Source organism: Hemibagrus wyckioides, linkage group LG20 (assembly GCF_019097595.1).
Source record: "Hemibagrus wyckioides isolate EC202008001 linkage group LG20, SWU_Hwy_1.0, whole genome shotgun sequence".
NCBI lineage: Eukaryota > Metazoa > Chordata > Actinopteri > Siluriformes > Bagridae > Hemibagrus > Hemibagrus wyckioides.
Genome location: NC_080729.1, coordinates 8,466,999 through 8,483,384, shown reverse-complemented (window position 1 = coordinate 8,483,384; position 16,386 = coordinate 8,466,999). Strand labels below are relative to the sequence as shown.

General features: G+C 44.3%; 1 protein-coding gene and 2 non-coding genes across 3 annotated transcripts; 1 reads left to right on the top strand and 2 right to left on the bottom strand.

Moving 5' to 3' along the window:
• Window positions 1-5,587: 5,587 nt before the first annotated feature.
• trnat-ugu (transfer RNA threonine (anticodon UGU)) lies at window positions 5,588-5,661 on the bottom strand. The gene has a single exon. It is a non-coding gene; the product is annotated as a tRNA-Thr (tRNA).
• A 1,225-nt stretch (window positions 5,662-6,886) lies between these two features.
• Window positions 6,887-6,960, bottom strand: trnat-agu (transfer RNA threonine (anticodon AGU)). Its single transcript has one exon. It is a non-coding gene; the product is annotated as a tRNA-Thr (tRNA).
• Window positions 6,961-12,325: 5,365 nt separating this feature from the next.
• trim59 (tripartite motif containing 59) lies at window positions 12,326-16,379 on the top strand. The gene is made up of 2 exons (XM_058418286.1): window positions 12,326-12,441; window positions 13,926-16,379. The coding sequence occupies exon 2, from the start codon at window positions 13,975-13,977 to the stop codon at window positions 15,241-15,243; it is 1,269 nt and encodes a 422-aa protein (XP_058274269.1). The 5' UTR covers window positions 12,326-12,441; window positions 13,926-13,974; the 3' UTR covers window positions 15,244-16,379.
• Window positions 16,380-16,386: the final 7 nt, after the last annotated feature.

Genomic DNA, 16,386 nt, shown 5'->3' with positions numbered 1-16,386 from the left:
CTGGACCCCTTGCAGTTTGCGTATCGTCCTAACCGTTCCACGGACGACGCCATCACCACAACCCTCCATCTGGCCCTCACACACCTGGACTGTAAGGACTCCTACGTTCGAATGCTGTTCAGAGATTTCAGTTCAGCATTCAACACAATCATCCCTCAGCAGCTGATTGAGAAGCTGAGTCTCCTGGGCCTGAACACCTCTCTCTGCAACTGGATCCTGGATTTCCTGACTGGGAGACCTCAGTCAGTCTGGATCGGGAGCAGTATCTCCAGCACCACCACACTGAGCACTGGAGCTCCTCAGGGCTGTGTGCTCAGTCCATTGCTGTTCACTCTGCTGACTCACGACTGTGCAACAATGCACAGCTCCAACCACATCGTCAAGTTCGCCGATGACACGACCGTGGTGGGTCTCATCAGCAAGAACGACGAGTCAGCATATAGAGAGGAGGTGCAACATCTAACAGCCTGGTGCAGAGCCAACAACCTCTCCCTGAACGTCGACAAGACCAAAGAGATGGTTGTTGACTTCAGGAGAGAACAGAGTGACCATTCTCCACTGTCCATCGACGGATCCTCGGTGGAGATCGTCAAGAGCACCAAATTCCTTGGTGTCCATCTGGCGGAGAACTTCACCTGGTCACTCAACACCAGCTCCATCACCAAGAAAGCCCACGAGCGCCTCTACTTCCTGAGGAGGCTGAGGAAAGCCCATCTCCCTTCCCCCATCCTGACTGTGTTCTGAGGGACCATCGAGAGCGTCCTGAGCAGCTGCATCACTGCCTGGTTTGGGAACTGCACCGTCTCGGATCGCAAGACCCTTCAGCGGATAGTGAGGACAGCTGAGAAGATCATTGGAGTCTCTCTCCCCTCTATCATGGACATTTACAGCACACACTGCATCCGCAAAGCTAACAGCATTGTGGCTTACCCCACACACCCCTCACACACACTCTTCGCACTCCTGCCATCTGGAAAGAGGTACCGGAGCATTCGGGCCCTCACAACCAGACTGTGTAACAGTTTCTTTCCTCAAGCCATCAGGCTCCTCAACACCCTGGACTGAACTGTTCTACACTCTCTCACTCAGGACTGAACAGTATATTAACTCTCTGCCTCTCTCACACACAGATACACGCACACTCTCTCTTGACTGTGTGGACACACACACACGCACACACATAATTTATATTGTTCATTACTTATTGCACTACCTCAACCTGTCATCCGCTGCTATAGTTATATTTATGTTTATTCTATTTGCACTACCTCAACCGCTGCTGTGTATTTTTGCACAATATTTTTGCACAATACTTTTTTTACATCATTTCACTTTATCTTATTTTATTTCACTTACATTCCATTACACATGTTCTTTTCTTTCTTTTCGGCGCTAAGTGTCCTGTGTTCTTTTGTGTTGTCTTTCTTGCATTTATTGTCTTTTGCACTGTCTTGTCTATGCTCTGTTTGCACCTAGCTGCACACTGTGCACTTTACGTGGCTAAGACAAACTTCTGTTCTAGCTCTGTGGTGTTGTTTTGTGCTGAACTTGTTGTTGTATGTTTATGTAGCACCAGGTCCTGGAGAAACGTTGTTTCATTTCACTATGTACTACTAGTCTCTATATGTGGTTGAAATGACAATAAAGCTTCTTGAATCTTGAATCTTGAATAGAAGGCACAGTGACATCCAGATAGTAAAATCTGATGAATGTGTGCGGGGAAGACCAGCTGGCTGATGCGCAAACATCCCTTACTGAAATTCCCTTGAACAAGGCCCATGACATAGCTATAGCTTATGTCGAGTGAGCCCTTAAGCCCATCAGGGAATCGAGACCCATAGCTGTATAGGCTGATTCAATCGCCTTCATCATCCAGTGGGAAAGGCGTTGCGAAAAGATCGGCTTACCTTTACTTTGCGCAGCCCATGAAACAAATAGTTGATCGTTCTTTCTGAACGACCGAGTCCTGTTAACATACTGACTTAATGCCCGTACATGAGGGGATGCCGTCCAACGGATGCTCCTTCAAAGCCCACATGGCAAGCTGAAATGGCAGCCATGTAAACTTTAATAGTGGAAAATTCCCTACCAGTGTCCATTAAACTCTGTAAAAAAACAGCTCCTTTATGAGCACACCAGTCTTCAAAAACATGCAACTTGCGATCATATAAAGAGGCATGTGAGATGACAGCGAGGACATAAATGCCTCTCCACAACCCACTGCTGGAATTCCCTCATCCTGAGTAAACCTAGCGGGACCACTGACAGCGAGGAAGCCATCATGCCCATCAAACTGAGACATGTCTTGAATGGCACCATTTGCGAAACTGAGCCAGACACTGATAAAACGCCGTAACGCTCCTCTCTGAGAGCATACCGCTGCCACCGAATTTATACGTAGATCCAGATACTCCATCTCCTGAGATTGAGCTCTTGGCATAGTTGATTCTGAATCCCAGACTTATTATGTGATACGTGAGCATCATTGTGTCCTGTTCCGCACGCTCTTCAGACTGTGCGCAAACCAGATAATCGTCCAGATAGACAGATATCCTGAGACCTTTGAGTCTCAGTGGTGACAGTGCTGCCTCTATACACCTGCTGAATATGCGTGGAGCTAGGCTCAGCCCAAATGGAAGAGTAACAAATTCGTACACTTCGCTCTGAAAGGAAAATCTGAGATATTTCCTGTGCGTGGGGTAAATGCTTATATGAAAGTAAGCATCCTTGAGATCGACCGTGGAAAACCAGTCGCCCCTGCGAATCGAGCGATTGAGCGCTTCGATCGTGAGCATTCTGAATTTGTATTTTCTTAAGTGCTTGTTTAACGCATGTAGGTCCAATATCCCTCGTCTTTCTTTTGAATGAGAAAATAATGGGAGTAGAAGTCCTTCCGAGTTTCCCCCACTGAAAGTCGTCTTATAGTTCTTTTCTCCAACAGGGCTGAATTGCCTGTTGCTACAGATGCTATAATCCCGTTGAAGGGAGGGGGTTTTATAGCAGACTGCAGCCTGTAACCTTTCGTTACAGTCACCAGGACCCAAGGATGCACAGAACACTCTCTCCAAGCCTCCTGGCAGAGAGCTAGTGGGTTTTGCTGAACCGCTTCCATTGATGGTCTTTTGGCGCCATCTAGTGGTCGGGGGAAAAAATCGGCCGGGATCTGTCTGGCCCAGAGATCGGTTTAATTCTCGACGCAAACCTCCACCTCTCCAGGTTTTCCTCCACCTGCTCCCTGCTCTCACTACAGATCACAATGTCATCTGCAAACATCATTGTCCAAGGAGACTCCTGTCTGACCTCTGAGAACTGGTCCATCACCATAGCAACCAGGAAGGGGCTCAGAGCCGATCCCTGATGCAGTCCCACCTCCACATTGAACTCCTCTGTCTGACCTACAGCACACCTCACCACTGTCCTGCTCCTATCATACATGTCCTGCACCACTCTGACACACTTCTCTGCTACTCCTGACTTCCTCATACAGTACCAGAGCTCTTCTCTTGGCACCCTGTCATACGCTTTCTCCAAGTCTACAAACACACAGTGCAACTCTCTCTGTCCATCCCTATACTTCTCCATCAAAATTCTCAGAGCAAAAATAGCATCTGTTGTGCTCTTTCTGGGCATGAAGCCATACTGCTGCTCACAAATTTCCACTACCTTCCTTAACCTAGCTTCCACTACTCTTTCCCATAGCTTCATTGTATGGCTCATCAACTTTATCCCCCACAGTTGCCGCAACTCTTATTCTTCAACGTCACCCTTATTCTTAAAGATCGGCACTAATACACTTCTTCTCCATTCCTCATGCATCTTCTCACTCTCTAAAACCCTGTTAAATAAACTAGTTAAAAATTCCACTGCTGCCTCTCCTAGACACTTACAGACCTCCACCAGGATGTCATCAGGACCAACTGCCTTTCCACTTTTCATCCTCTTCAAAGCCTTCCTGACTTCATCCTTTCTAATCTTATTTACTTTCTGTTCCAGAGAGTTCACCCCTTCTACTCTTTTTTCCCTCTCATTTTCCTCATTCATCAGCTCTTCAAAGTATTCTTTCCATCTCCTCTGTACACTCTCCTCACTTGTGAGCACCTTTCCATCTCTATCCTTAATAACTCTAACTCACTTCACATTCTTCCCATCTGGAATCCTCTGCCTAACTAACCTGTACAAGTCCTTCTCTCCTTCTCTAGTGTCTAACCTAGTGTACAACTCGTCATACGCCTTCTGCTTGGCCTTAGACACCTCCCTCTTCACTCTGCACTGTAACTCCTTGTATTCCTGTCTATTCTCTTCAGTCCCGTCCATGTCCCACTTCTTCTTGGCTAACCTCTTCCTCTGAATACTATCCTGAACTTCCTCATTCCACCACCAAGTCTCTTTATCTTCCTTCCTCCTTCCAGATGACAAACCCAGCACCTTTCTTCCTGTCTCCCTGATCACTTCTGCTGTAGTTTCCCAGTCATCTGGCAGCACTACCTGACCACCCAGAGCCTGCCTCAAATTCTGTCTAAATTCCTCACAACATTCCTCCTTTTTCAGCTTCCACCACTTGGTTTTCTTCCCTATCTCTATCTTTGACCTCTTCTTACAGACCATCAAAGTCATCCTACACACCATCATCCTATGCTGTCTGGCTACACTCTCTCCCACTACCACTTTACAGTCACTAATCTCTTTCAGATTGCCTAGGATGTAGTCTACCTGTGTGCTCCTACCTCCACTCTTGTAAGTCACTCTATGCTCCTCCCTTTTCTGAAAATAAGTGTTAACCACAGCCATGTCCATCATCCTAGCAAAGTCCACTACCATCTGTCCTTCAAGGTTCCTTTCCTTAACTTCAAACTTGCCCATCACCTCCTCATCACCTGTGTTCCCCTCACCAACATGTCCATTAAAATCTGCTCCTATCACCACTCTGTCACCCGTGGCAATAGTCTCTATCACCTCGTCTGATTCACCCCAGAATCTCTCTTTCTCCTCTAACTCACAACCTACCTGTGGGGCATAACCACAAACAACATTCAACATCACCCCTTCGACCTCTATCTTCAGACTCATCACCCTGTCTGACACTCTGTTCACCTCCAGAACATTCCTCACAAACTCCTCCTTCAGGACCACACCTACCCCATTTCTCTTACTATCCACACCATAATAAAACAGCTTGAATCCTGCTCCTATACTACGAGCCTTGCTAACCTTCCACCTGGTCTCCTGTACACACAGTGTATCCACCTTCCTTCTCTCTTTCCCTTTCTTTTTATCTTTCCCTGTCATAATACCAACATTCAGAGTTCCTATTCTCAGTCCTACACTCTTACCTTTCCCCTCTCTGTCTGCACACTCTCCTCCCTCCTCTACTTCTTCGACCAACAGTAGCCCAATTTCCACCAGCGCCCTCTAGGTTAACGGTGCCAATGGAGGTCATTGTTAACCCAGGCCTCACCCGATCCGGTATGAAATTCAGAATACTGACGATTCGCATGGTTAAATTTGGCAAAGTTTTACACCAGATGCCCTTCCAGACACAACTCTCACTGAGCAAAGCACCCTTTGAGCAAAGAGGACTTGGCTTCAAAGGCACTGCTGGGAGTTGAACCCAGGATCTCCTGTTTACAAGGCAGGCACTTTAACCAACTAAGCCACAGCGCCACAACAGTCAGTAAGCTGTATGACTTTCCACCGAAACTCTTACCAGCATAAAAAATCCTATATGGATAAATATACATTGCTGATGTTGTATGGACTGAACTTGGTGATCATTTTGCTTAACCTTTTTGACTAAACCTAATATTGCACTCAAGGTAGATGCAACTTGTAAAGCACCAATAAGCATTGAAAATGCCCCAACATAAGGTAGTCTCAACAACCTGTGTGCTGTGGTATCTGTTAACGAGATGTTAGATCCAAGCAGATCCTATAAGTCCTGTAAGTTGCACGGTGGGGCCAAAGTAACACACTTTTTTCTAAACACTTTTCTATGCACTAGGACTAGTCCAAAACAGCAGCTGTCCATTCAAAGTTGCATGCTGATGAAGTTGGGAAAATGATGTGCAAGACTTTTTAAAAATATTCTGACTAGTGCAGAGTGGTTGACCCAGGTAACCATTGCGCTGTGGCTTAGTTGGTCAAAGCACCTGTCTAGTAAACAGGAAATCCTGTGATTTAAAAGAAAACTTGATTCATCAGACCAGGCCACCTTCTTCCATTGCTCTGTTGTCCAGTTCTAAAGCTCACATGCCCATTGTTGGTGCTTTCAATGGTGCACAGGGGTCAGCATGGGCACCCTGACCAGACAGGTGCTTTAACCAACTAAGCCACAGCTACTAGGAATGCTGTGAACCAACACACCTTTCCACACATGCTGAGTTTAACCAGCATGTACTTTTACATGGACATCAGCCACACTGGACTAGTCCTAATATTTAAAAAAAAAAGTCAATTGATTATTATTTTCCTAACTTCATCAGCATACAACTTTCAATGGACAACTGCTGTTTACTGCTGACTAGTCCCAGTGCTTACAAAAGTGTCTAGAAAAATCTTCATTAAGAATAGATCATCGATATTATTTACGGGATTTGTATTCAGGATTTCCTGTAAACATTAGAAGCATTTTGATAAAGTACATTGATAACTACACTAAGAAGCAATGAAAATGCCCTAACATGAGATAGACTCAACAACCTGTGATGTTAACTGTAAACTACCCCCTCTGTAGCTTTTAGCTAGATTTTCTGGAAATATTGTCTTTAGATCAGTCAATATGACTTTTTGTCAGCTTCATGTTCTCTAACAGTACACAAGACACTTCTCCCACTATGCATCAGGGAGTCCTGCAGAGAAAAGCAACCTACTATCATACACAAGGCTTCAAAGGCACTGCTGGGATTTGAACCCAGGATCTCCTGTTTACTAGACAGGCGCTTTAACCAACTAAGCCACAGCACCACGAAAAGAAAGAGATCACCCAGACCATTTCTGGGATTTTCCCAGGGATTTTCTTAAATAATATTAATGTTAGTACTGGCCCTGACTGACTCACCCGAGTTAAATGATCCGATTCTGCATATTAACTCATGATTCATGAGTCCGAGGTCTAAATTAACCCGATTCTTATTTGTCCTATGGCTGCTATCGTGCTTTTTTTATTAAACAATACAGAACATTATATATTATACATAAACATTAATGCAGTTATTAAACATATCATAGAAAAAAGAAGTTACAAAGAAACAAATGAACAAATGTGCTGCCAGTGTAACAAGAGAGAGAGAATTCTCAGTGGACTCGCGGATCCGGATCATCCACTGATTCAGCTGAGAATCTTACGTTTAGTCTCAGCACCTCCAAAGTGCACGAGCTGACATTCGATTCAATTCAATTCAATTTTATTTGTATAGCGCTTTTAACAATGAACATTGTATCAAAGCAGCTTTACAGAACATAGGAAACAACAAACATAGTGTCCTAGATGTTAGACAAAATCATTCCTAGTGAGCAAACCTGTGTTGGCTGTGGAAGGGAAAATGTAAGGTTACTGGTTACGGTTCTCTGAAACAGAGTGAGGTATCTCACTATGGGAAACGCCTCAGGCGTGATAGACTAGGGAAGCACCTATTGCACCACGTCTGTCCGCAGGGCAGACCAATCACAGCTCACCACCCAGGACCTATATATATATAGCTGTGATCCCTGAAGTGGCATTCTAAGCACGCTCTTCCCCCGTGTAATGCCAGAAGGGAAGTTTGGTGAGATACCCCACTCTGTTTTCAGAGAACCGGGGTTATGCAAGTAGGGAGGGAGGATATAGAAGGTCTTTTGGCGCCATCTAGTGGTCGGAGAAAAAATCGGCCGGGATCTGTCTGGCCCGGAAATCGTTTTAATTCTCTTTTCAGTGATTTTTGTTTTTTTTTTTTGTCTCTGCTCCCTCGGCGATGAGCCTGGATGCGACAGATAATAACTTTAAGTTTGAAGTGCTTTGTGACAATACACTTGTGAACTTGTGCTTAAGATTCTCGGACCACATACTTCTGGTGGCTGAGTTTTCTGCACTTGAACGTTTCATCATTGAGTGCAACTCATGTAACATTGCGTGACAAGGGAAAGCCGAACTGCCCTATACACGATCTAGAACAATGTTATCCATAAACCACAGCTTTTTCGCGGGTGGGGGAACAGGTGTGGCGGACACGGGGAAGGACATCACAGAGAACCCCTGGTGCTGTCCGTCCCTCCCTTGAGGAGACTGCATTCTAGGTATCTCTCTTCTTCTTGTTATAAGGGTGAGTGGACCTAGATTTATTGGCCGCTGCCGCGAATGACTGCTTACTCCATGGTTTACTAGTGCTTGGAGCGGCCGGGGGACGGGCCGACTGCTCTGCGCTCTGCGGTTTCGCAATCCTAGGGGCACTCAAAAATCTCCTGTTCTGCATCGGAGGGACGGGCCACGGTGGAGCAGGAGGGCGTGGTGATTTCTTTCAAGGCAAGCAGACATCAAACGCCTCGCCTTTTTTCTTTTGAAGGTCGCATAGTTGTGTTACTGCCTCAATGTCTGGGCTAAATAAACCTTTGGAGTCTACCGGAGCATTGAAGAAATCTAATTTCTCTCTGTCCCTGATACTCGATAGGTTAAGCCATAGCGACCTCTCGCCCGCAACGGCGAGAGCCATCGAATGGCCGCAGCTCTGTAATATTACAGATTTCCTTCCAGACCACTGGGTTTGGATTCCTGGAATCTAGCTGAGTGCCCAGCTCCTCCAAAAGCTTGGCTTGATAGGCCATCAGCAGTGAAGTCGCATTAAGGGCTCGCACGGCTAGCGCTGTTGATTTATAGATTTTTTGGAACATGGAAGCAGTGAAGCGTTCCATTTTTCCGGGGAGGGTGGGACTGGAAGATGAGAGAGTGGTCCACCTGTTCTGGTGCAGGTGGTGAGCCACTGACTATTCCACCATGAAGGGGTTTGAAAGCCCAAGGTCCTCCATCTCATTCATATCCAGTGAAGAGTAACCCTTGACAGGCACTCTGTGAGAGAAAGGCTTGTCCCACGATCGCTTCATTCTGCCACACATGCTGGTAAGGCGAGAAGCAGCTGTTTTGTCGGGGAAGGCGGAAAGGGAGCCTTTTCCTGTCATAAATATCACCTTTAACCCCTGCCCCTCTGGGAGTTACAGGCCAAGTGATGTTAAGCCGTGCTGCCGCACGTTTACATACTTCTACCAGGTCACAATACACCACATTCAACGGCATTTCACCACTTTGCACACTCACGGATCTGGACACCTGTGCCACAGCCGGGATGGCGTTGTCCTCCTCATCATCCGGCTCATCTCAGAGGAGACGAGCTAGCATCTCCTCGTCTTCGTCCACATCCCCCTCCTGCTCCTCACCTTCCTCCAGAAGCTGCTGATCAAAAAGTGTCGTGGGCTCATTGAACTCTGAGTCCATAATATCCCCCCATGGGGGAAATTTCTGTGGGATAGAGGATTGAGCCTCTTTAACCGGAGGGGCTGCAGAGAGACACAGATTTTCGCCGGAGGAGGCGGCCACCCGAATCCAGTATTCTCACTGGCATAACTTGGCAATGAATGAAGTTCTCTGCATCCACAAGCACAGCTTGCGCGTGCTTGACGCCCATGCAAGCTATACACATCGGATGGGGATCTCTACCAGAAATCATGAACCAACATGCTAGGGGACAAGACTGGGAAGCAGTGACTTTCCTAGGCTCCTAGGCGCCATATTGGACCCTGACATGGTACGCTGAATAGCTTGCCCTGACGCGTTAGCTATTCTAAACTGCGCTACTAAAAGCAGGGCAGCAGTGTGAAGAAAATAGCAACTGCATTACGTTCGGCAATGCTCACCTTAACAGTGTGTCTGTGAACTGGAGCAGTGCAGCTGTGGTGCTGCTGAGGAAAATGTCTTCATGGGGAAGAGAACAAGAATGCTGTTTCAGGGTTCACAGCTATATATATATATATATATATATATATATATATATATATATATATATATATATATATATATATATATATATATATATATATATATATACACTATATTGCCAAAAGTATTCGCTCACCCATCCAAATAATCAGAATCAGGTGTTCCAATCACTTCCATGGCCACAGGTGTATAAAATCAAGCACCTAGGCATGCAGACTGTTTTTACAAACATTTGTGAAAGATTGGGTCGCTCTCAGGAGCTCAGTGAATTCCAGCGTGGAACTGTGATAGGATGCCACCTGTGCAACAAATCCAGTCGTGAAATTTCCTCGCTCCTAAATATTCCACATTCAACTGTCAGCTGTATTATAAGAACGTAGAAGTGTTTGGGAACGACAGCAACTCAGCCACGAAGTGGTAGGCCACGTTAACTGACGGAGCGGGGTCAGCGGATGCTGAGGCGCATAGTGCGAAGAGGTCGCCAACTTTCTGCAGAGTCAATCGCTACAGACCTCCAAACTTCATGTGGCCTTCAGATTAGCTCAAGAACAGTGCGCAGAGAGCTTCATGGAATGGGTTTCCATGGCCGAGCAGCTGCATCCAAGCCATACATCACCAAGTGCAATGCAAAGCGTCGGATGCAGTGGTGTAAAGCACGCCGCCACTGGACTCTAGAACAGTGGAGACGCGTTCTCTGGAGTGACGAATCGCGCTTCTCCATCTGGCAATCTGATGGACGAGTCTGGGTTTGGCGGTTGCCAGGAGAACGGTACTTGTCTGACTGCACTGTGCCAAGTGTAAAGTTTGGTGGAGGGGGGATTATGGTGTGGGGTTGTTTTTCAGGAGCTCGGCTTGGCCCCTTAGTTCCAGTGAAAGGAACTCTGAATGCTTCAGCATACCAAGACATTTTGGACAATTCCATGCTCCCAACTTTGTGGGAACAGTTTGGAGCTGGCCCCTTCCTCTTCCAACATGACTGTGCACCAGTGCACAAAGCAAGGTCCATAAAGACATGGATGACAGAGTCTGGTGTGGAGGAACTTGACTGGCCTGCACAGAGTCCTGACCTCAACCCGATAGAACACCTTTGGGATGAATTAGAGCGGAGACTGAGAGCCAGGCCTTCTCATCCAACATCAGTGTGTGACCTCACAAATGCCCTTCTGGAAGAAGGGTCAAAAATTCCCATAAACACACTCCTAAACCTTGTGGACAGCCTTCCCAGAAGAGTTGAAGCTGTTATAGCTGCAAAGGGTGGACCGACGTCATATTGAACCCTATGGATTAGGAATGGGATGTCACTTAAGTTCATATGCGAGTCAAGGCAGGTGAGCGAATACTTTTGGCAATATAGTGTATATACATATATATATATATATATATATATATATATATATATATATATATATATATATATATATATAGGTCCCGGGTGGTGAACTGTGATTGGTCTGCCCTGTGGACGTGGTGTAATTGGTGTTTTCATAGTCTATCGTTAGGGTTAGGCGTTTCCCATAGTGAGATACCGAGCAAATGTTTGAAAGAGAACTCCCTTAGTTGGTATGAGGAAGAAACCTTGAGAGGAACCGGACTCAAAAGGGAACTCATCCTCATTTGGGTGATGCCGGAGAGTGTGATTATAAATGATTCTACACAGAAGAGTGTAATATGAACAATGTCCTCTCTGCAGTCATGTATAGTCTACAGTGTGATATAGAATGTTAGTGTGTGTATTAATTATTACGCAAAGCACATTTTTATATTTGTGTTAAAGTTTGTGTGTGTGTATGTGTGTGTGGCACTTTAAAATAAATTTTAGTTTCAGTCACCAGGACCCAAGGATGCACAGAACACTCTCTCCAAGCCTCCCGGTAGAGAGATAGTGGGTTTTGCTGAACTGCTTCCATAGATGGTCTTTTGGCGCCATCTAGTGGTCGTATCGTAAGTCTTGATTGTTTTTTTATTTACACAGGGACATGTTCCTCGTACCCTGGGTGGGGCAAACATGAACGTTCGGTGGGTTACACATCATGCAACAGTCAAAGATTTTCTAAAAACTTGCAATTACTATTGCATACACGCCATAACATAACATAACAGTACATAACTATACTCATTAAATTATTATAGTGTATGATCACCTGCATTAAGCCCACCATCCAATTACTATAGGGTGAAAACATTATCCACCACTATTTCCCAGCATGATTAGAGACCAATAAAATTTGAATTTGAATTTGAAACGAGGGCTATTACAGAATCACTGACTCGATTCATTTCAGTGAGTGACTCGAGGAAACCCGAGTCTTTAAAAAGAATCGTTTAGCAGTGTGACTCTCACGACGCGATTGGTTCAACCGAACCCTCTCAGATCAGGCTGTGATTGGTGGAAAGTGTTTGAAACGCGCACGCGCTCTGCACTAGCAGCCAGGCAGTTCGTTGAGAGCGAAAGCAGCGCGAGCTCGGGGGGGTGCACTGCATAGGTGAGTGTACAGGGTAGATTACTGAAATATATTTTAGTCATTTTACACGTATATTTATATATATATATATATTTTTATCATTATCCTGCTCAGTACGGTTATTGCTTTTGTCATATTCTCTTTGTCCTCTTCTAATAAATGCAAGCTAGCTATAGAGTATTCAGACATGACAAAGATTAAGTTGCAGATTTAATAACACTCATTTACAGAAGATAAATAAAATTGTTTAATGCATTTGTTTTTACCTGCAGCTGTAGAATAATAAACAAGCAGCAGGAAGGAGCAGGAGACGTCATGTCCGCCTAATGCTTTATATTCACTTCCGCGTTGTTTTCAGATGTTATTTACACTCAGGCTCCAACATGGTGTTAATATTGTTCTGTGGTTTATTATATGCACATGATAGGCGATGTAGTAAATCTTGTGTTGTAGACAAACAGTAAACAAACCTCACGAGCTTTCATAAACAGACCCCCGCGCCTTCATTTCATCCTAATAGTACATACCCCAGATGTTCCAGGTGTTGGGCTCATTAAAGCTTAATCTTTTGTTACTGAATATTTCTTATAACCTCTAATAGAGAAACAAAAAAAAATTCGAGAGCATGAGATTGTCTAAAATGTCTTGGTATGCTGAACCATTAATAGTTCCTTTCACTGGAACTAAGGGGCCGAGCTCAACACCTGAATTCAATAATTTGGAGGGGTGTCCCAAAACTTTTGGCAATATAGTGTATCTGCCTCATTGCCCGGTGTTCCCTGGCTAAAGAATTAACACCGCCCTTGACCAGGATGAGGCAATATTGTGGATTTACATAGAAATAGTGTAGCAATATCATCGCAAAATCCATCTTGTGCTCTCCATCTCAGCATGTCCTAGAGCAAGACTGCAGATTTACTGACAACCGAATGTATGATGACGAACAGATATGATTGTGTATGATCAGCGATGGGTAATTATGTTTAAAGTATTAATCTTTTTCCCTCTTTTGAGCTCTCGAAGATGGACAACGGCATAGAATTAGCACTCAGTTCGGTAACAGATATGATTAATAATCTGAGTATGGATTGCACTGAAATTTTATAGTAATTCAGGATCTCAAATATTCTAATCTAGACATTGAATTTTTATTAACAGGGACTGTGAGGGTAATTACAGCATAGTACTAACTGAGCAGACATCAATATGCAAACACAACACTGGATTAAAATAGCTTTTTACAGTAAGGAGACAACACTATTACTGTCATGTCAGATTTTTGGATGCTCGGGAATAACACAAATCTTATGTCTTGTTAATAAATGTATGCAGGGGTCTGTTTAGTCCTCTAAATTAGCACATGCTCAAATTTTCATCACTGTTGTGCTAGCGTTCACAGCTGTATGATTTTAGAGCATTAGTGTTAGTCTCAATCTCATAAATGAGTTTCCTAATATAGAAAATGAATGAAGGACCAAGACTAATTGTTCTTTCTGGGTTTTCAGGAGAAGGCGTTTTCTCAGGACGGTAGCAGTAGCCCACCCGTTTTGTGATATGGAGAATTTGGAGGAGGACTTGACATGCTCTGTATGCTATTCCCTCTTTAACGATCCACGAGTACTTCCCTGCTCCCACACCTTCTGCAGAGCATGTCTGGACAGTGTGCTCCAGGTGTCCACTAATTTCTCCATCTGGCGCCCACTTCGCCTGCCACTCAAGTGTCCCAATTGCCGTAGCATGGTGGAACTTCCACCTAATGGCGTGGAAGGTCTGCCGATTAATGTCTGTCTGCGCGCAATCATAGAGAAGTACCAGCGTGATAATCAGCCGAGAGATCCTTCCTGCCCTGAGCACCATCGCCAGCCGCTGAATGTCTACTGCGTTCAGGACTGCAAGCTCATATGTGGCTTGTGCCTCACTATCGGTCAGCATCAAGGCCACACCATTGATGATCTGCAGACAGCGTACGTCAAAGAGCGCAATACTCCAGCCAGACTAGTCGAGTGCCTCACGGACAAGCGCTGGGAAGAAGTCTGTGGCCTGGTGGACAAGTTAGAACAGGAAAAATCTCGACATGAAGGTCTGATAAAGCAAGACCGTGAAGCTGTTACGCAATACTTCCAAGGCCTGGAGTGGCTTCTTGAGCAAAAGAAGGATGCATTCATGAAAGCTCTGGACAAGGCCAATGGACAGCTGGCTTGTACTTATAAACCACTCATCGAGAAGCTTAAGGATATGAAGGAGGAGCAGCTAGAGCTCATCTCCATCATCTCAAGCATCAGTGACGATGAATCCCCTCTTGTTTTCCTAGAGAAGGTGCACCACTTGAGGGAGAGGATCGATGCCTTGACCCAGACAGAGCTGCCTGAAGTTCCCACCCTACACATCTCACCCCGTTTAGAGGAGTTCCTCAAGAAACACTGGATTAACGTGACGCTTGGAAGACTGGAAGATGGTCCAGTTCCAAAAATCTCCTGTGATGTGAAGAGACATTCTAACAAAAAGCCACAATCCGCATTAGCTCATAAGTGGACGTTCAAGTCTTTGACTATTGTGGCTTTTCTATTGCTGCTGCTGCTGTTTCTGCTTTTCTGGTTAAATCCACTTAGTGGAGCATCTCTTGGTTTCTCCAGTCTCTCACAGATTAGTCAAATAGTCACGAGTCTAGCTCATGAACTTTCTTTACCAGCTCATGGCTCAGGGAATTTTCTGTACTGCCTGTTTCATGATCTTAGCCTTAAATTGAATTCTTATATTTCAGCTGTAGGAGAGAGCACCTATCAACATGTGGCCTTCTTTTTTAAAACATTACGGTTATGCTAAGTCACTGTGCAACCAGAAGCTGTGCTGTGCTGTTTTACTTGGACATTTACGTGTGTATCACGCCAAGCAGAAAAGTTCAGTCATGCATCACTTGTCAGCTAGACAGAGCACAGCTTGCTGCAAACCACACTGTAGCAGTTAATACTCCTGTTCAGTGATGAAAGGGAAACAGCAAGAATCTAATTCACTAGAAATGACATTTCATGTTTCTTCTGGTAACTTATCAAACTAATATTTTATAACACAATACTACCGTTTTGTTTCTACTTTCTAATTCCTAACGTTTTTCTACTGAAATTTTAATACCTTGTCTGTCTAATCTGTCAGGTTTTTACTTCAATGAATAATTATCCAGAAACATTTTGGACTGTTTTATTCCCCCCCCAACAATTTTAGAAATGAAACTGTTAAGCCAGAGGCAAGAGATGCACTTGTTAAAAGTAATATTCATTATGTATTGCAGATATCGATGATTATTTACACACAGACAGTGCAGCGTGAGATGTACACTATGTCCAACTCACCAAACTACTAGATATACAGAGTCCAGAAGGACAGCCTTTTTGCTTAATCTAAAGAAATAGGTGCCCAATTGTGAAGTTCAAACGTGTTTGTTGACTGCAGAGCTGTTTCATCACTGCATGAAGGGAGAACAATGCTGCTGTGCTGTTCAGAGGCGCCAACTAAGGGTGGGCTATATAATAACAAAAAGAACAATAATTATAGACATTTCTACAATATAAAAAGTGCATCATGGTAGAGGTTTACTACCTCTACTACTACTACTACTATTTCAGCTACCACCAAAATATTGGGTGTTGTATTAAAAAAAACCCCGTATGCAAACAATAAAGCACAATAATATATATCTATATTTTTTGAAGGTTCATTACAAAGTTTATATACAAATCTGCTGTATCTAATTAGAGTAATTGCCTTTTAATAATTGCCACAATTTCTGTAGTATAAGTGTATTTTATATTTAATTTCTTATTTTAGCCCTAGTACCAACATCTACAGTTTAGTGAAGTTTGTTCACAAGTTCACCCTGTACAAAGTGAAAAGGACATAGACTCTGAAAGACATTTATTAACGTTCAAGTCCTTTTTCTTTGCTCAGAGTTCACACATTCGAAGCTAGTGG

Coding starts and splice junctions, on each gene's coding strand:
- trim59 (XM_058418286.1), top strand. CDS start 13,975: ATGGAGAATTTGGAGGAGGACTTGACATGCTCTGTATGCTATTCCCTC.